The sequence below is a fragment of the Balaenoptera borealis genome, assembly GCF_965194805.1.
Source record: "Balaenoptera borealis genome assembly, chromosome: 1".
Classification (NCBI taxonomy): domain Eukaryota; kingdom Metazoa; phylum Chordata; class Mammalia; order Artiodactyla; family Balaenopteridae; genus Balaenoptera; species Balaenoptera borealis.
Window position 1 is genome coordinate 60237917 of NC_138860.1, and position 21758 is coordinate 60259674.

General features: G+C 34.5%; 2 protein-coding genes across 12 annotated transcripts in view; one reads left to right on the top strand and one right to left on the bottom strand.

The window, feature by feature from the left end:
- Positions 1–216, bottom strand: part of LOC309634446 (uncharacterized protein) — a 284447-nt gene extending 284231 nt beyond the window's left edge. For all 10 annotated transcript variants that reach the window (XR_014248105.1, XR_014248106.1, XR_014248107.1 and 7 more), the window contains exon 1: positions 93–216. The gene's annotated coding sequence lies outside the window, so the exon portion shown is untranslated. The remainder of the gene's footprint in view (positions 1–92) is intronic.
- A 27-nt stretch (positions 217–243) lies between these two features.
- Positions 244–21758, top strand: part of KIFAP3 (kinesin associated protein 3) — a 167291-nt gene continuing 145776 nt past the window's right edge. Inside the window, exons 1-3 of one of the 2 annotated variants that reach the window (XM_082383822.1) lie at positions 244–558; positions 14730–14861; positions 19342–19496. In XM_082383822.1, coding sequence (XP_082239948.1) covers positions 527–558; positions 14730–14861; positions 19342–19496 — 319 coding nt within the window. In that variant the 5' untranslated portion in view covers positions 244–526. The remainder of the gene's footprint in view (positions 559–14729; positions 14862–19341; positions 19497–21758) is intronic. The other variant, XM_082383823.1, reaches the window with a different exon arrangement.

The window sequence follows — 21758 nt, forward strand, 5'->3', positions numbered from 1 at the left end:
TTGACTGCTCTAGAGCATTCTCTAATTAAAAGGTTAACGGAATTCCTTTCCCTCTTTTCAAGCGAAGGACCTGAAATATCAATTCGACTGACCGGGATGACTCTTTCAATTCCCATCCTCAAGGGGGCGGTGACCACGGAGCCCCTCCTTAACCACGCGCGCTGAAATCTGCGGCAAATACCTTCACGTTCCGCTCCAGGGTGCGTCAGATTAGTCCCAAAGGCCAGCGCCGCATACTGAGCCTGCGCGTATTGACGCCGCGGAGCAGGCGCATGCGCTTTGAGGCGGAGCTCATACAGGCCGCTCTGGGCGGGTCTGGGCAGCGCCAGCGTTTTGGGGCCTAGGAGCCGTGGGAGGAGCCGGCGGCTTCACCCTGGTAACCAGAGCGCTGTAGCTGCCCCGCCTTGCAGGCCTCAGGACTGTCATCGCCTTTGGGTGTGGGGTACTTTGGCCAGCGTCCCCGGAAATAGCCCCGCCGGCCTCTCTCAGACATCCCCATCCTCCCCACGCCGCCGTCGCCGCCGCCATGCAGGGGGAGGACGCCAGATACCTCAAAAGGTGACGACCCCCCAAGGCTCGGTCCTACCCTCCTTGCCCGGACCCTGAGGTTATTCTTAAAAGGTTCTTGGGTTGGCCGTGAAATGTCACTGGGCAAAGCTTAGAAGAGGGGTGGGAGACAGGGGAGAAATCACGGAAAGGGAGGGGGGGAAAGGTGAATTAAAAAGAGGAAGGGGCCTTTAGGGGGTGCGGGTTTCTCCAGCCTCTTACCTGACTCAGCGGGGTCCTGACAGCATTGCAGATGGTTTCCTTGCTACATTACATTGTTGAGAGTAGAGGAGCGAAGGGCGGAGTAAACCGCGTCTTCCTATTTTTCCCCGATACTCCGACTCTCCATTTTCCTTTAATAGATAAATCCTGTGGGAGCCTGGAACTGAAGTCTTCTGGCGCCTCTGTCCTATGTCTCCAATTTGGGGTTCACTGCCATGGGGTTTTGAAATGAAGGGGAAAGAAGTGGTGGCTTTTAATTAATGGGAGACTGGATTGAGATGTTGCTTTCCAGTTTATTTCTGCTTTCCTCATCCATTTCACTGCCATGTATACAGTATAATTTTTGTAGGAGGTTCGTAATTATCAAGAGGTTTGTTCAGGAGCTTGACGTGAAACAGGCCATCATTTCTTTAGTTTAAAAATATTTGTAGTATCAATTACTCCTTAAAGAAAAATGTAATCTGTTGGGATTATTTATTTGACTCAGGTCAAAGATAAGATCATCCCTCATAAAAAGAATACCTCTCACTGGACCAAGAGTTAGCAGTGATCCAATGCAAAAAAATATTTTAATTAGGAGTCTCCATTTTTAGCTAAGTCCCTGCTACTGATTGTGTAAATACCCTAGAAAGTCACATGTATTCTTTTGGACTCAGTTTCCTTATCTAAAAATGGGGCAAGTATTACTTTATGATAGGTACAAGGACCAAATATGAAAATGTTTTAAAAAGATAAAACATGCATGTAAGGTGGTGTCATCATTTCAATTCATAGTACACTTTTACTGAATGTATTTATCCCAGCTTGGCAGGGCCCTGATCATCACAGAAAGATCTAACCTTTAATAGACTCTTAAAAGGGATTGAAATTATTGTAAAATCAATCAAGCAACCAACTGTATTCGCTGTCTTTGCAGGCCTGAAGCATATATTGCCTGCCTGTCCCATTTTATAGAAATATATCTGAAATTGTTACATAACCAGAGCTTATCAGTAAAAATTTCAAAAAAGAATATGTAATCATAACAAGTATATAGTCAGCATTTATTTCCTCATTGCATTTTACTTACATCGGTCATTTAAAATATCTTGATTGAAAATTTGGTGAAAGAAGAAAACAAGAAATTCTCCTTCAACTTTAAAATCAAGGTTGTTCTAGGGCAAAGAGTCGCTATTACACCATTAGCTTATTTTCATGTAATATAGTTGTGCCAGAAAATAGTTTTTCTTAGGATTCTGGTATCCTGTGGTCCCTTAGGCATCCTGTGACTTGTAATTCTCAACCTATTGCTTACTTCTAAAGCTAAATTATGTGGAGTTCAACAAAAAAATCAGATGAGTCACTATAATGTTTGAAGTAAAATAAGGTCAGAATCTGGAAAGGCTGAAATATACACGTCTCAATTTTGTCTAATTTTGACAATATAAGTAGTTTGCATTGCCTGCTTTCAGTTTAGAAATGTGCATCCCACATATAATCATATAGGCCCGATGGCTTATGATATGACAGAACATTCCATTTTAATGATTGATTCTTTGATAGTAATTACATATATTCATTCCTTTTGTAATATTTTTACTTTTATTATTTTGTTTTTAACAAGAGGGCAGTGTGTTTTCAATTTAATTGATTCATTCTAATTTTAATTATTTAATTTCAGTGGTTTCATTGTAGCTATCACTGAGGAATCTATAGTCTCTATATGTTTACATGTGTAATAGATTATAGAATCAAAAATCAGGTTTCATTTTTTGTTCTGCTACCCATTAGTGTTTTGATTCAATAGTGCTTAATACATACTTACCAAATACTTAGTCCATGCCTAGCATTGTTCTGATCACTGCGGAAATGATTAGACACAGTTCATATCCTCAGTCAGATATGCACACAAATAAATAGACAGTTAATCTAGTAGGTTTTGTTTTTTTTTTTTTGCCTCTTAAAACTGTCTGATGGCTTTCCATTGCTCTTAGAGTTAGAGCACCAACCTTTTCAGCTTCATCTCTCTCTGCTCCTCTCCTGTCCCCAACAATTCTATACTTCAGCCTTACAGAAATAACTTCTTTTAGATCCCTGTGTGTTTCAGTGTTAGACCCCAAGTGTCCTTCCCATTGCCTGGTACTTGCCTTGTTCTTTATCCAGCTAACTCTTCATCTTACCTGTTTTAGCTTAAATGTCACTTTTTCTAGAAGGTATTTCCTGAGCTGCCCTTTCCCACCCCACAATCTGCCATCCAGGTCAGATATACCTGCTAGCTTCCATGATACCTAATACCTTGTCTTTTCCCACTCTTACTATTTTATTGTTATTGTTTGTCTTTCCTGCTGGTCTATAAGCTTCAGAAGGGTAAGAATTTTTGCATCAATATTCATAAAGGATATTCATAAATTATATTCAAAAGTATATTCTGTTTTTATGGCATCTTTGTCTTTCTTTGGTATCAGGGTAATGCTGGCCTCATAGAATGAATTAGGAAGTGTTCCCTCTTTTTCTAGTTTTTGGAGGAGTTTGAGAAGGATTGGTGTTAATTTGGTAGAATTCACCAGTGAAACTATCTGGTTTTGGACTCTGTTGGGAAGGTTTTGATCACTGATTCAATCTCTTATTTTGGGGGAATTCAGAATTTCTATTTCTTTTGAGTCAGTTTTGGTAGTTTGTGAATTTCTAGGAGTTTGTCCATTTCATCTAGGTTATCTACTTTGTTGGCTTACAGTAGTTCATAGTATTTTTTTTTTTTATTTCTATGAGGTCAGAGATAATAGTAATAATGTCCTACTTTAATTTCCAATTCTAGTAATTTGAGTCTTCTCTCTTTTTTTCTTAGTTTAACTAAAGGTTTGTCAATTTTGTTGATCTTTTCAAAGAACCAACTTTTAATTTTTTGATTTCCTCTATTTTCTATTCTCTATTTCTTTTATCTCTGTCTTTATCTTTATTATTTCCTCCCTTCTACTAGCTTGTTGTTTAGTTTGCTCTTTTTCTAGTTCCTCAAGGTGTAAAATTAGGTCATTGAGTTGAAATCTTTTTTTAAATTGAGATATAATTGATATATACCATTATATTAGTTTCAGTTGTACAACATAACGATCCAGTATTTGTATATATTGCCAAATGATTACCACAGTAAGTCTAGTTAACATCCATCACTATACAGTCACTTTTCTTTTCTCGTGATGAGACTTTTAAGATTTACTCGCTTAGCAGTTTTTCATATATACAATATAGTATTATTAACCATAGTCACCATGCTGTACATAACAATCCCAGGACTTATTTATTTTATAGCTGGAAGTTTATACCTTTTTACCAGCTTCACCTACTTCACCCACTTCACCCACTTCCCACCTTTGGCAACCACCAATTTGTTATCTGTATTTGTGAGTTCAGGTTTTGTTTGTTTTGCTTTATTTTTAGATAAAAATAAATAGTGAGATCATATGGTATTTGTTTTTCTATCTCTGACTTATTTTACTTAGCACATTGCCCTAAGGTCTATTCATGTTGTTGCAAATGACAAAATTTTCTTCTTTTTTATGGCTAAATAATATTACAGTGTGTGTGGGGGGGGTGTGGGTGTATACACAGATATACATATATTTTATCCATTCATCCATTGATTGACACTTAAGGTGCTTCCATGTCTTAGCTATCGTAAATAATGCTGCAGTGAACATGGAGGTACATATATCTTTTTGAGTTAGTGTTTTCATTTCTTTTGGATAAATACCCAGAACAGAATTGCTGGATCATATGGAAGTTCAATTTTCAATTTTTTTGAGAAATTTCCACACTGTTTTCCATAGTGGCTGAACGAATATAAATTCCCACCAACAGTTCACAGGCTTCTCTTTTCTTCACATCCTCTCCAGCACTTGTTATTTCTTGACTTTCTGATAATAACCATTCTAACAGGTGTGAGGTGATATTGCAATTTTGATTTTAAATTTCTGATGATTAGTAATGTTGAACACCTTTTCATGTAATGTACCTGTTGCCCATCTGTATATATTCTTTGGAAAAATGTCTGTTCAGATCCTCTGCCTATTTTTTTCTTAGATTGGTTTTTTGCTATTGAGTTATATGAGTTCCTTATATATATTTTGGATATTAATCCCTTATCAGCTATATGATTTGCAAATATTTTCTCCCATTTGGTAGGTTGTGTTTTAATTTTGTTGATGGTTTTCTTTGCTGTGTAGAAGCTTTTTGGTTTGATGTAGTACCAGTAGTTTATTTTTGCTTTTGTTGCCTTAGTTTTTGGTGTCAGATCCAAAAAATCATCACCAAGACCAAAGGCAGAGCTTACTGCCTATGTTTTCTTCTAGGAATTTTATGGTTTCAGGTCTTACATTCAAGGCTTTAATCCATTTTGAGTTGATTTGTGTGTATGGTGTAAGATAACGGTACAGTTTTGTTCTTTTGCATATGGCCATCTGGTTTTCTCAACACTGTTTATTGAAAGGACTGTCTTTTCCCAGGTGTATACTCTTGGCTCCTCTGTCATAAATTAATTGGCCATATATGTGTGGGTTTATTTCTGGGCTCTCTATTTTTTCTATTGATCTGTGTGTCTGTTTTTATGCCAATATCATACTGTTTTGATTACTGTAGCTTTGTAATATAGATTAAAATCAGGATGCATGATGCTGCCAACTTTGTTCTTCTTTCTCAAGATTGTTTTGGCTATTCAGGCTCTTTTGTGGTTCTGTACAAATTTTAGGATTTTTTTGTTCTATTTCTGTGAAAAATGCCATTGAGAATTTGATAGGAATTGCATTAAATCTTTAGATTGCTTTGGATAGTATGGACATTTTAACAATTTTAATTCTTCCAGTTCATAAGCATGGAATATCTTTCCATTTATTTGCATCTTTTTCAGTTTATTCCATTATTGTCTTATGGTTTTCAATATACAGGTCTTTCATATCCTTGGTTAAATTTATTTCTTAGGTATTTTATTCTTTTTGATGCGTTTGTAAATGAGATTGTTTTCTTAATTTTTCTTTCTGGTAGTTCATATTAGTGTAAGGAAATGCAACTTATTTATATACATTGATTTTGTATCCTGCAACTTTACTGAATTTGTTTATTCTAACAGTTTTTTGGTGGAGTCTTTAGGATTTTTTTTATATAATATCATGTCATGTGCAAATAGTGATGGCTTTATTTATTCCTTTCTGATTTGGATACTTTTCATTTCTTTTTCTTGCCCAATTACTTTGGCTACCACTTCCAATACTATGTTGAATAGAAGTAGCAAGAGTTGGCATCCTTGCCTTGTTGTTGATCTTTCAGGAAAAGCTTTCAATATTTCACCCATAAGTATAATGTTAGCTGTGGGCCTGTCATATACGGTCTATATTGTGTTGAGTTTCGTCCCTCTATACCTACTTCGTTGAGAGTTTTTATCATAAATCTATGTTGAATTTTGTCAAATGCTTCTCCCACATTTATTGAGATGATATTATATGACTTTTACCCTTCATTTTGTTTGTGGTGTATCACACTGATTGATTTGTGTTTGTTGAACCACCCTCACATCTCTGGAATAAATTCCACTTGATAATGGCGTATGATTGTTGTTTTACAGTATTGTTGAATTCAGTTTTCTAGCATTTTGTTGAGGATTTTTGCATCTGTATTCATCAGGTTTGTTTTTTTGGGTTTTTTTTGGTGTCTTTGTCTGGTTTTGATGTAATAGTAATGCTGGCCTCATTAAATGAGTTTGGGAGTGTTCCTTCCTCTTCAGTTTTTGAGAAGAGTTTGAAAAGGATTGGTGTTAATTCTTCCAGTATTTGGTAGAATTCACCCATGAAGCCATCTGGTCCTGGGCTTTTTTTGGGAGGTTTGGACTACTGATTTAATCTCCTTATTAGGAATCAGTCTGTTCTGATTTTCTGTTTCTTCATGATTCAGTCTTGGGAGGTTGTATATTTCTAGGAATTTATCCATTTCTTCTATGTTGTCTAATTTGTTGGAGTATAATTTTTAATAGTAGTTTCTTGAGATCTTTTATATTTCTGTGGTAACAATTGTAATGTCTCCTCTTTTATTTCTGATTTTATTTATGGGCATACCTCGTTTTATTGAATTTTGCTTTATTGCACTTTGCAGATATTGCATTCTTTATAAATTAATGTTTGTGGCAACCCTGAGCCAAGCAAGTCTATTGGTGCCATTGTTCCAACAGTATTTGTTCACTTCTTGTCTCTGTCACATTTGGTAATTCTCCCAATATTTCAAATTTTTTCATTATTACTATATTTGTTATGGTGATTTGTGATCAGTTATCACTGATGTTACTATTGCAAAAGATTATATCTTGCTGAAGGCACAGCTGCTTAGCATTTTTTAGAAATAAATATTTTTAAAAATAAGGTATGTACATTGATTTTTAAACATAATGCTATTGCACACTTAGTATATCACAGTATAGTGTAAACATAACATTTATGTGCACTGGGAAACCAAAAAATTCACATGACTTGCTTTATAATGATACTCACCTTATTGCAGTGATCTGGAACTGAACCTGCAATATCTGCAAGGTACGCCTGTGTTTGAGTCCTCTCTTTTTTTCTTGGTTAGCCTAGCTAAAGGTTTGTCAATTTTATTTACGTTTTCAGAGAACCACCTCTTAGTTTTATTGATCTTTCCTGTTGTCTTTATAGTATCTATTTCATTTATTTCCCTTCTAATCCTTGTTATTTCCTACCTTTTACTAACTCTGGGCTTTGTTTGTTATTTTTTCTCCAGTTGCTTAAGATGTAAAGTTAGATTGTTTATTTAAGATCATTTTTTTGTCTCTTGATGTAGGCATTTATCTCTATGAACTTCCCTCTTAGAACTACTTTTCTGCATCCTTTAAGTTTTGGTGTGTTGTATTTCCACCTTTACTTGTTTAAAGGTATTGATTTCTTCTTTGACACATTGGTTGTTCAGTAGTATGTGATGAATCTTTATGTGTGAATTTTCCAGTTTCTTCTTGTAATTAATTCTTAGTCTCATACTATTGTGGTTGGAAAAGATACTTGATATGATTGCAGTCTTCTTAAAAATATTAAAACTTGTTTTGTGGCCTAACATATGATCTATCCTTAAGACTGTTTTATGAGCACTTGAGAAGAATGTGTATTCTGTTCCTTTGGGTGGAATGTTCTGTTTATGTTTGTTAAGTTCATTTGGTCTAATGTGTCATTTAAGGCCAATGTTTCCTTATTGAATTTCTGTCTAGGTAATCTATTCATTGATGAAAGTGAGGTATTAAAGTCTCTTCCTACTATTGGTTTGCTGTGTATTTCTGCCTTTAGGTCTTTTAATATTTTCTTTATATATTTAAGTGCTCCTATTTTGGGCATATAAATATTTACAAATGTTTTATTTTCTTATTGGATTGACCCCTGTATTATCATATAATACCCTTCTTTGTCTCTTATTACAGTCTTTATCTTAAAGTCTATTTTGCCCAACATAAATATAGCTACCCCATCTTTCTTTTGATTTCCATTTTTATGGAATACGTTTTTCCATTCCTTCATTCAATCTGAGTGTATATTTGCATTTGAAGTGAGTCTCTTGTAGGCAGCATATAGATGGGTCATGTTTTTTTATCCATTTATCCACTCTGTATCTTTTGATTGGAGAATTTAGTCCATTTACATTCAAAGTAATGATTGATAGGTAGGTACTTATTGTCATTTTGTTCATTGTTTTCTGGCTGTTTTGTAATTCCTCTGTTCCTCCTTCTCTTGCTCTCTTCATTTGTGATTTGCAGATTTTCTCTAGTGTCATTAGATTTCTTTATCTTTTGTGTATCTACTATAGGTTTTTGCTTTGTGGTTACCATGAGGCTTATATAAAAACACTTATAACAGTCTATTTCAACTTGTTAACACCCTAATATTGAACACATTCTAAAGCTCTACATTTTTACTCTCCCCTCATTTTATGTTTTTGATGTCACCATTTACATTTTTTTTTATCTTGTGTCTTTAACAAATTTTTGTAGTTATAGTTATTTTTACTACTTTATCTCTTAACTTTCATGCTAGCTTTATAAGTGATCAACCTACCACCTTTACAACATTTTAGATTATTCTGAGTTTTACTACATATTTACCTTTACCAGTGAGATTTATATTTTCATAAGTTTTCCTGGAAAACTATCTCTCCTTCAATTCAGTAGGAGAACTTGGCTGTGTAGACTAAAAACTGGTTGGCAGGTTTTTCCTCTCAGCACTTTGAATATATTTTGCTACTTCTGGCCTGCAAAATTTCTGCTGAAAAATCTGCTGGTAGTCTTATGGGGGTTCCCTTGTACGCAACAAGTTGTTTTTCTCTTACTGTTTTTTTAAGATTCTCTCCTTTGACTTTTGACACTTTAATTATAATGTGTCTTGTTGTGGCTGTCTTTGGATTCATCTTTTTTTGGAACTCTCTGGGCTTCCTGGATCTGGATGTCTGTTTCTTTCTTCAGGTTAATGGAGCTTTCAGCCATTATTTCTTCAAATAAGTTTTCTGCCCCTAAAAAGTTTTCTGCCCCTTTCTCTTCTCCTTCTAGGACCCCTCTATTGCAAATGTTGGTCTGCTTGATGTTAGCTTATAAATCCCTTAAGCTGTCTTCACCCCTTTTTTGTTCTTTTTGCTTCTCTGGGTGTGTTCCGTTGCCCTGTCTTTGAGTTCACTGATCCTTTCCTCTACTTCATCAAGTCTACTGTTGAAGCCCTTTGTTGTATCTTTAAGTTCAATTATTGTGTTCTTCAACTCTGTGACTTCCATTTGGTACTTTTATATTTTCTATTTCTGTTGAAATTCTCACTTTGTTCATCCATTCTTCCCCTGAACTTAGCAAGCATCTTTATGATCATTACTTTTAACTCTTTATCGTATACATCATTTATCTCTGTTTTATTATGGTCTTTTTCTGAGGTTTTATCTTGTTCTTTCTTGAAACACATTCCTCTGTTTCTTCATTTTCCTTGACTCTGTGTTGGTTTCTATGCATTAGATAAAACAGCCACCCCTCCCATTCTGAAAGGAGTGGTCTTGTTTAGGAGATGAACCTTTTTATTCAACCATGCCTAGCTCTTGGTTGTCTTTCAGACCTTAGTGATTGTCCAAGTAGCCTACTTTATTTTTAGTGCTCCCTCTGAGCTGAGTCCTGGGGTGATAACCGTTAATAACTGTTTTTTTTCTTTCACTAATGTCTCTTTGAACTCATGAATACAAGCCCCAGTGGCCACCAGAACCAGGTGATCACCGGGGTGGCAGCCACAAAAACTGGGGCACCAGGTAAGTGTACAAGCTCTCCTCCAGGATATACTAGTGCTCTGGAGTGGGACAGAGGGAGAGCGCAAAGATAGCATCTGCTCTCCCAGGTCTCTGGAGAGGATGACAGTCAGCCTTTAGATGTGTTTAATTAGAAGCCTGCCCCTAAGTCCACAGCTATGAAGATAAGCTAACAGATCTCTTTCATAGAAAGATTGGTTGCCTCAGTCTGTTGCCTCTCTGCTGTGCCCTGGGAGTGGTAGCCAGTTAAGAACTCCCTCTCTCTGTTATGGTCCTGTGGGACCTGGGAACGTAAGCCCTGATGGCCACCAGAGTCAGGTCATCTAGAGGTGTCCCCTGGGCAGCAGCTGCAATAATCAGGACACCAGAAGACAGCAGTACAAGCTCTTTTCTGGGAGATACTGGTGATCTGGAGAGCATAAAGATGGAACCTGCCAGCCTCCATCCTGAGTATTTCAGTAGACTCATATGTTAAATTAGATGCTGGCCCCTCAGGCCGACCCTTTAAGATAAACAAATAATCCTTTTTAACAGAAAGTCTAGGTGCTTTTTAGTCAGTTGCCTCTGCACTAGGCTTTAGGGTAGGTGAGCTTGCATGTGCAAGCCCTTTAAGAACTGTTTCACTGTTTTGCTATAGCCACTGGGGTCTCATGGAAGCTAGATGTTTTGGGGGCTTGTCTCTCAGGTGTAGGTCTTAAAAGGTGGGTGCAAGATGTAGGGTTCAAATCCTTCATTCCTCAAGTAGCAGCTCAGGTGTGAGTTTTTGACCAGTTGTGGGTCTCCACACCAGAGGTGGGGTTTATGGCAAGATTGTGTCTCAGTCTCTCTTATTTGCTTCAGTGTGGGTTTTCTTGTTTGCTCAATTTGTGGGCATTGCTCAGCTAGTTTGGGTTTTTTGGGTTTTTTTGTTTTTTTTTTTTTTGTTTTTTAGTTGCAGCGTGTGGGCTTCCCCTGCATTGGGAGCTCCCTGCATTGGGAGCATGGAGTCTTAACCACTGGACCACGAGGGAAGTCCCAAGGTGGGGGCAGGGGAGCATTCAGAGGAAATTGTTTCATAGGTGGTATAGACTCAGTGCGTCTATGGGAGGAGGTGAGTTCAGGAACCTCCTACATCACAGTCTTGAACACAAACCTGTAATAAGCTCTTTTGACAGCAATAATTTTAAAAAAAAAACCTGTTTAATGAAAAATTAAGGGCTAAATTTTGTTTCTCTAGGAAATTGATAATGAATATGGAGCACAGTGTTAGTCAGCATTTGTTATCTGTTGTAGGGATCATAATGATATCATCGACCACATGAAGTCTAGAAACATCAGGATGTACTTTAGAAGTTAGTAATTAAGAATACTCTGCCTGAAGGTGACAATTATCACATGTAGATAAAGAAAGGTATATCTTATATCAGTCTGTGAAGCATGACTTCACTTCATATTGAGATTAAAAAAGCAAAACTTTTTCTAAATCAATTTAGCACATTTTTGGTTCCAGTTTTCTTGTGCAGGTTAAAAAAAAAAAAAAAGGTGAAGTAGACCTGTTATTAAGAAGGCTCCATTAGTACAAGAAATTTGCAGACAGTTAAAAGATATCAGTTTAATATCAGTGTCATAAGATGCTACAAATAGTAAATCAGTTAATTCTAACAATGGGCTAAATTATTTCTCACCTGATTCATGGATTCCAAATAAAACATTTGAAGTTAATTGTCTCAATTGCTAAATATCTGACAGTGTTATGAATGCCATGTTAAATTCAGTTTAGAAGTATAGCATTTAAGATAAAATTATTCATTTTGTGGTGATAATACAAGTATAAATTTTGATGAGGCACATTGCTATGGTAAAAGCAATTTTTCATACTAAATCAGCTATCAACAGCAGATGTGTACTTGTCACAGGTTGCATGTAGACATAATTCATAATTGTGTCCAAAAAGCTGGAATATTTTACCAGCCAAAATAGAATTTGAAACCATGTTTGTCAATTTAAAAATATTTATATCATTCATAAATATAGAGTAACTGAATTACAAAATGTTTTGAGCCTTTAGAGAACTACTTTGTAAATCAACCAAGTGTCCTGCAAATGGTTTTGAATGTTTTGTAAGGGAATCTTGTAAATTTCATGCTATGTAAGTTAGAAATAAAGAATCAAGGTGTTTGACAAATGGAGTATCTAGTATTTGACTCTATGAAGTTCTAAAGGCAAAGTATTCTTTTAAAGTCATTATATAGTAATTTTGGAAAGTATGTTACACACAGTATATATAATATGAGCTTAGTTTGTAATATGTGTATTTTATATATTCAGTGGCAGTGCCAAGGGGAACAGGGAAGGGGTTTATCCATCCCATAATCTCCATCAGCCCCCACAATGATATAAACATTTAATACTTGTGTCAATCTTATGTAAATTGCTATTCAAATGTAGTTTTAACCCTACCAGATTGCTACCCTTAAGCCTCTTCTTTAAAGAAATTCTAGAGCTGACGTTCTCTCATTATATATTATCTACATATAGGTAGAAAAATGTCTGGATGTGTATGTGCTAAATGGTAACAATTGGTTTCTTCTAACTTTTTCAGTTTATTTTTTCTCTTTGCTAATTTCTGTGTTCTGTTTTTTCTACAGTAAGCATAAATTGTATTAGCAATAAAAAATAAATATTATAAAATTAATTAACTTCTTTAAAAGGCACATACAGAAAAAAAAAAAGCAAACGAAAGCTGAAAAGGAATAGTGAGGTTCTTTGAACTATTTGATTTCTTTGGAGAAAGGCAAAATATCAGGCCAGAGGATAACAATTATGCTTTTCTGTCAGTTGTTATTATGTGGAAGACCCTCTTTGAAAGTGTTGGTATGAGGTTACTCTTAGGATCTGCACTTACATTTCATCCTTATGATTCTCTTCAATTGGATACAGTTACCCTCTCCTATATAAGAAGTTCAGTACTGGGGTTGCTCTCCATTTCATCAGGAAGCAAATAACTAGTTCTCTTTATAATTAAATAGTGTCTTTAATGCTATATTTCATTTGGTTTTTAGCTCTCTTACTTACTCTCTTGATTCCTGTGGTTTCTCTAGCTTTTGACTGCTAGCCTGAACTTGTATGCATTTATCTTATCTTTTGGAAGCTGTACCATTCTCTTTAATATGTGTGTATATATCTAATTTCCCAACTCCCTGTTTTTTACTGGCCTACCTGTTTTTGCTTTTATTCTTTATAGGCTTTGTTCTGTATGTCTTAACTGTCAGTTTAGTTGCTGACCTACCTAGACTCTAGCTTCTGTATATTTAATTTCCTACTCTGTCTCTATACTTGACTCTTAATCATTGTCCTAATACAGACTGAAGAGCCTTACCCTTGTTGTAATAAAGAATTCTGGTGAAAAAAAAATTTAAAAATTACATTGAAAATATGCATAATAAGCCAATTATTCCTAACTGAAGGAAAAGCTTTGAGTTTCTGATTATTGGAATTTAAGGTGTTGTCATATTTCTATTCCTTCCCATTAGGCTAAAAGACCTCACTAGCCAGCTAGCTGGCTCTGACTACAGTGGGAAATTGTGCTGTTTCCATTGCTTAATCTCCTTTAATAAAACTCATTTTATCAGATCCTAAAGTGGGCAATAATAAATAGTGATTAATTCGTTATTGTGGCAACATGGATGGACCTGGAAGATATTATGCTTAGTGGAATAAGTCAGGCAGAGAAAGACAAATACTGTATGTTTTCACTTATATGTAAAATATAAAAATAAAACAAATGAACGAATATAACAACACGGAAACAGACTCTGAGATACAGATAGCAAACTAGTGGTCCCCAGAAGGGAGAGGTGTAGGGTGAGGGCCAAAATAGGTGAAGGGGGATTAGCAGGTGCAAACAGCTAGGTATAAAATAAGTTACAAGGATGTAATGTACAGCACAGGGATTATAGCCAAAGTAAAAATATAAAATCACTATGTTGTACACTTGAAACCAATATAATATTATAAGGCAACTATACTTCAATTAAAAATATTTGTTCTATAACTTTAGGGGTCTGGGGACAAAGTATATACAATCTTTCTATTGAAACTACTGATGGCACTATAATTTGAGATATGTGACTATAGACTATAACCTGTAAATGCTTTTTTGTTACACAACTTGTGTGTGATTTGAAGAGTGATTTAGGTACTAATTCAATTTATATAATTATGTAAGATAATACATAATCAATACTATTTTGCAGTTTAGATAATTCATGTCATTCTGTGATACAGTTAATGGGCTAATTATTGGGCAGTTGATTTTTTTTTTAAATATAAGTTTTGGGGTAACTGCCTTTGGTTTTGAATTGCTGACTTTTGGTTGAGGTTATTCTCTCCAAAACCATCTTAATTGTTTGTTTTATTCACTGGCTATTATGCATGATTCTTTGGGTAAATGTATTTTTTCTCAGAGCTATTCATAAAGGTACTTTCTGCAAGACCAAGAATTACACGTACAGTACAGAGTTTACAGAGTTGGAGAAAAAGAGTTATTTCTTGGTCCAAGTCAAGAGTAAATCTGATTTAAATGCATATGTTAATCCAGCCCACGTGTTTTTGGAACTAGGAACTAGATAAAAACCTTGGATGTTTTGTGAGCTTTTAATGTAGCTATGCCTGTTTTTATTTTATATTAATAGGAAAGTTAAAGGAGGAAATATTGATGTACATCCATCAGAAAAAGCACTCATTGTTCAATATGAAGTGGAAGCTACCATTCTTGGAGAAATGGGGGATCCCATGTTGGGAGAACGAAAGGAATGCCAAAAAATGTAAGTTTTCTTCATTTGTGCACATTTGAAAGTAGTAAACTTTATAGAAATCTGATGTTATTTAAACTTGCATAGATGATAAATGATTATGGCGTTCTTACAGACATACATTATCTCAGTGAAGTGGAGACTATATTAAATTATAAATACAGAGTATATTCCAGAGAAAATCATGTTTATGTGAGCATAATTGGAACCTAATGAAAAATGCCTATTCTTATTTATCCCATTTAGTAAATGCATATAATAGAATATAACTTGTGAAATCAACTATAAAAGATTTGTTTATATAGGGCTTTTTAGCTTAATTTAGGAAATTTGTATTTTAGGGGATCCTGTGTTGTTCTTTCTTCCCTGGAATTACAGAAAGTGATATGACATCCAGAATTCACAAATGGGGCATGTACCTTGAATTCATCCCTTAAAAATCTAGCGCTGTGAAAGATATTAGTAATAGGACAAGCATTTTCTGTCTAAATGAATTGAGCTTAGATCTCCCAGTGTTCTACACACTTTTCTTCCTGCTTTCATAGTACTTTCAGGAGTCCCTTGGGAACTGGCCTTTTTCGTTAGTCTTCAGTTGTGCTGGCGATGATCTTGCGCTCCTTCTGTAGTTTTGTGGAAGTAGAGAGGGTCTGAGATCACCTAGTATTCTTTCCCAACTTTCTTCCCCCCATAGATAATTTTGATTTGGGAACTAGTTAAAAAGTTAGTGTGTTTTGGTGGTATTAAGTATATTCAGGATGCTATAAGTGCATGTGATAGTATTTAGTATTTAGCACACTGAACAGCACTGTATTTTAAATATATAGCAGTGGTTCTCAGCTGGTTAGGATTTTTCCCCCAGGGGACATTTGGCAATACCTGGAGACATTTTGGTTGTCATAACTGGAGGGTGCTGTTGGTATCTAGTGGATAGAGGCTGGGGTGCTGCGAAACATCCTACAATGCATAAGATAGGCACTTACAAACAAAAAATTATTTGGCCCCAAATTTTTATGGTGTTTCAGTTAGGAAACTTTATTGTATAGCAACCTGAAAAGAGAAGCTACCTACTGTCTTATTAAGATCTGTAGTCTCTCTGCTTATTTGGGTTAAAAGACTAAATCACACAGATAATTCATTAAAAATAAATGAGTCTTTGGATAATCCACTAGATTGAAGAGATATACACATGCACACATACATACCTACACTGTAGATTTTAACTCACGTGCTCACAGTTTTTTGTGTTCTCTCACACTTTCTTCCATTTGTGTGTTTGTGATTGCTGCCTAAATTTTGTACATTTTGAGAAAGTAACATCTCTTAAGATTTTATTAATTTGACTTCCATAGAAAAGCTAGCAGATTAGGGGTCTTTGCCATTAGAACCTCATGCATCCACATTTCATGAGAGAAATTTAGTTTTTAGTTCTTAATAGTGTAGTCAGTAGCCTTATTCAATTAAAATTAAGTGAGAATGTTGTTATTGTTTGAAAATCTGTAGGCTTTCTAGACAAGGGGTACATTCACTAGAGAGCCACCTGGAAAGAGTTACTACCAACTGGCTAGTGTAAGTGGATTTAAACATCAGTATGGGAAAAACCTCTGTAACCCAACTTTGTGGTATTCAACCTGGCTGCTCAAGATTTGGAGAGGAATCATATTGTGGGACCAAAAGGAGAATATGGTTTGTTGATAGTTTAAGAGGATTTATCAATGGTGGCAGCTGGGGGTGAGGGTTTTGAGGGGGACACTCATATACATTGAGATCGGTGTGAAATGAAACTGTCATTAATTTGTGGTAGTCAGTGCTATGGCTCAGGTCCAGAAGACATGTATTTCATTCTCCCTTATCGGATAAAGGAATGTGTAAGCCCACCTTCAACAGAGTCCCAGTTTTCTGAACATTTCATTATGAGAAATCTATGGTTATGGTCCAAAAATAATATGGGCATTTTTTGGTATGAGTTTTTGGTATTACTAATAGGCATGGGCTGCCTAATGAAGGGGGCCTATTTTTTGATTTTAGAAATAATCAGTAAACATACAGCTGACATTTTCTAAAAATTCTAGTCCTACATATTTTTTCTTTGTCTCTTTTAACAAGGGAAGGATTTAGGAGAGAGATGTACACACTAACAGAAGAGAATCTTTCTATTACTTGGATGGAAAGAAGATGATGAATCAGATTGCTAATATATATATTGGTAGAAAATAAATCTTAAAAAAGATAGAAAAAATCTGCTTTATTAAATCAAGATACTACTACGCACCTATTAAAATGTGTAAAGTCTAAAACACTGATAGCACCAGATGCTGGTGAGGAAGTAGAGCAACAGGAACTCACTCATTGCTGGTGGAAATACAAAATGGTACAGCTACTTTGGAAGTCATTTTGGCAGTTTCTTACAAAGCTAAACATACACTTACCATATGATCCAACAGCTGTGCTCCTAGATATTAACCCAAATGAGTTGAAAATGTATTTCCACACAGAAACCTGCACATGAATGTTTATAGCAGCTTTATTTATAACTGTCAACAATTGTAAGCAACCAAGATATCCTTCAGTAGGCAAATGGGTAAACAAACTGTGTTGCATCCATGTAGTCAAGTACTATTCCGCACTAAAAAGAAATCAACCATCAAGCTATGAAAAGACATAGAGGAACCTAAATGAATATTGCTAAATGAAAGAAGCCAGACTGGAAAAGCTATATACTGTATGATTCCAACTGTATGACCATCTAGAAAAGGCAAAACTAAAGTAAAAATAGATTAGAAGTTGTCAGGAGTTTGGGGGTGGGAGGGGAGAATATGTGGAGCACAGGGCATTTTTAGGGTAGCAAAACTATTTTGTATGCTACTTTAATGGTGGATACATGAAATTATGCATTTGTCCAAGTGCACAGAACTATACAATACAAAGAGTGAACCTCAATGTAAACTGTAGACTTTAGTTAATAATATATCAGTAGTGATTCATCAGTTGTGACAAAGTTACCACACTATCACAAGATGGTAATAATAGAAGAAACTGTACTGGGGGAGGGTAGTGGGGACATATATGGTAGCTCTGTACTTTCAGCACAGATTTTCTGTAAACCTAAAACTGCTCTAAAAAAAACTAGTAGGAAAATTTCAAAAATACATGTTTATAGAGTTTCTGTTGTGCTTCTTCTCAATCAGATTTATGGAAACTCAAGATTTCCCAGTTTCTTGTTAAAATTAAACATGGAGATGTCTTTTGAGAGTTTTTCTCTGAATGGACTCTCCTTTATATCTCTGCTTTCTGATGTGCAGCTAAAGTTATACAAAAATATTCAACAGTTTAAAAGATTTAAAAGGTAGGAACTTAAACAGCCAAATAAATTAGAGAAAAATTAAAATAAAGGGACAGAGTATTGCTAGGGTTCTTGTTACAGACACTAGAAGCCACTCTAGAAAATTCAAGCATAAAAGGAATTTATTAAAGGCTATTAGGTAGCTTATAGAATCCCAAGAGGACCAGATTCGAGGATGACTATAAAGCTGTGAACAGTATTCAGATCACTTTACTAGACTTGTTTCAGGAGAGATCATCTGTATCTGAATAATGATTTCACAGATGCTGAGTGCAGGACATTTTTCTGAGGTCTCTGTCCCTGTTGCCTCTAATACCTTGAGTCTCTCCAAAAATTGGCCATCTTCACTAAGAAGTATTTCAACATAGTGGCTGCTTTCTTATGTTTCTCTTTTTGAATCTAAGCTTTTCATGAATGCATCTGCTTTGCAAGAATCTTTTGCCACCAGTTTGAGTCTTTTCCCTGAACCTAATTTTATGTCCTTATAGCTTTCTTTGGTGCCATGAATCCACGTAAATTGGTAGTTGTTTCCAGATTTTGAACAACCTTTTCTTATTGACCTTCCAGTGAATCTCCTGGATTAAATTAAAAAGGAGGGAGAACATGTTTTTTTTTTTTTAATATACTAACAGGTATAACTATATTTATTTGTTCCTCAGCATTACTCATATAGATCTTAAAATGCATCCTACTTTGTTTTCTTCTGTCTTCTATATAATTTCCATCAGAACAATTGAATCCAAATATATTAATATTGTGTCTTGCCCCTAACTGAAAAGAAAATGACTGTGAATATGGTCAAGAAAATGATTTATTTTTGGCAGTATGGATTTTCACATCTAATAATAACTAAAAACTTGATGTGATATCAGAAAGACTTTAAAAACAAGCTCTCTGGATATGCTATCCTGCCTAGAAGAGTCAGATGTAGATTTTACCATTCCTTTTGTTATCTCATTTGTCCAGCTCAAGGAAAATCATTGCTTTGCATTTTTTTCTAAGCCTAATTATATCTAATACTTTATTATATTTTACTAAAAGAGACTATGTTAGGTACATTTAAATGTTTTGTAAATTATTTAAAAGAAGTATTGTTTAAGTTATCACTTACTTTAATAATACCTGAGTTGGAAAATTCTGATATGCCTGCAGTATTCGTCTTAAGAGTCTCAATGCCAACACAGATATAACTTCCCTGGCACGAAAGGTGGTTGAAGAATGTAAACTCATTCATCCCTCAAAGCTAAATGAGGTAGAACAGCTGTTGTACTATCTCCAGAACCGCCGTGATTCAGCGTCAGGAAAAGGTAAGCAGAAGAATTCCTAACTTTTTAATGCAAAACCAGAGTTGTTTGACTATGGTTTGTACTTTTGATATTTGAATGGTGAGTTTTCTTTTGCCAGTGCTCTAAGTAAGTGAATGAAAGAATAAAGAAACATACTAGTTTCCTACATGCCAAGCTTTATGTTAGATGCCTCCAAAATGATCTATTTCATACTGTGTGTGTACACATGTGCTGAAATAAAGAGTAAAAAAGCAAATATCATATTGATTCTAGAATAATAAAAGGAGAAAATTGGGAGCAGAAAACCTGTTTTCTCTACCCCAGCAACTAGATTTATATTTTCTAAATTTTTTATTGACATTTAATTGATAATTTGAATGGATTACTTACTTAAATGTTAAAATATATGTCATATGCATAAGTTTTGTGAATCTTTGTTAGGAAAACATTACCTTTTCATTCCTAAACGTCTTTGTTGTTACCATTCTTCTATCTTTAATTACCTCATAAAAGAACCAAGCCATTAAAATATTAGAGCTAAGCAGTTGATTATTTATAGAAGACATTTTCAAATAATCCAAACCCAAAACAAAACGAGAGTACAGACATTTGAATGGAAAGTCATCTCAGATTATTCAATGGTTAGTTATTCCATTTCATAGTATTTATTAAGTTTACATACATCTTTCTTTTATCATTGGTGAGTTCTAAAATATGGTACCCTTGAAATAACTTATACTTAAGTTTTGATTGTATTAAATAGAAAAATGAAAGAGAAAATTCATTTGGACTTTTTTCAGATTAAACAGTCTTCTCTCTCCATCCACAGCAAATAAAATGCCTTGTGCCTAATATATACTTTCATTAATTGTTGCTGTATATAGTATCTAACACACTTTATATGATCAATATATGTGTGTTGAATGAATTGAATAGCTGTGAATTTATTTAAAAGCAAAAATGAGCATTTTGAATTTGATTGTTTCCAACTACATAGCTGGCATTCAGTGTATACCTATTAATTGTTAATAATAAGTGCTATAAGGAAAATATTATCAAAAATTTTATTAACTATTTTTTGATACAATATTCCTGTTAACAGTGTTACTAAATGATGAGAGATAGCTTCAATAAGTAAGTGAGAAAAATAAATTCTATGCTTTTTTAAGATGTGTGTGTACTTACTGTAGGTTGTACAATATAGATAAAATTGATCTTTCCTAATACTAAATTAATATAATTACGAGGGCATTTGTAATAAAATATCTTTAAACGAATGAAAACCCTTTCACTGAGTTTTCAGAGTAAATCAGTCTTCTCACCTCCTTCCCCAGAAATTAGAGGAATATGAGGAAATTTTCATGTTATCATAAGTAGATAAATTAATTCAAATCAATATGTTTCTCTATATGGATATTAATGTTTGGAGGCATATATGAAATGCTATACTATAGTATATGTACACTTATTTTTAAAAACTATTCCATTTTCTTTCTTTTTTACTTGATATTCACTATTTCAAAGGCAGAAACCTAGCCCTAAAAGTGGTTGAAACAAAACAATAATAGTTATTTGATTATGTGATTCTTTACTATAAGTATTTTTTTTTCTTTGCTTAATTAAAATCAGTGTCATAGTAAATTATCTGTTTGAGGAAAAATCTAGCTGTTAAGAAAACATAACTTTGTCCGTAACGGCTACCTTCCTCTGAAAACAATCAGGGCTAATTCCTATTATATGTAAAACATTTGCTAATTATAGAATCAAAAGTTTGATACTACTTGAACTTATTTTAATGTGCATTCATTGCTTAGGTTTTTGACCCAGATCAGAGCAGTGAAGCATTTTTGATAATTCTTTTTTACAAAATGAAGTTCTGCTGTGAATCAAATAATTCAACATAAAAAATGACTCAAAGTTGTGTTCAACACCTTTGAATACCTCTTTAATTCATTTGGGAACAAGTGAGGATTAAATTAACACAAATATTAAACATTTGCCTTTTAATTTATGATCCTAATTTTGTTTAAAAAATCAGCAACCGTATTTTAGCCTTTTAACTTTATCCAAGTTATTTCTTTTCCTTTTCCTTTGTTAATTTTTATTTTAGTTTTTATATTACTCAACTCATTAGTTTTTCTTTGCCTTATTGATTTTCCTATTCTTACCTTAAATGTGAATTAGGAAAAGAAAGAAAACTTAAAATGGAGTATTTTGCTTCTTGTTGGAGAGTCTGGCTATTTACATACCTAAAATGTTAGCCAAAGAGGGAGTTTAAATTGC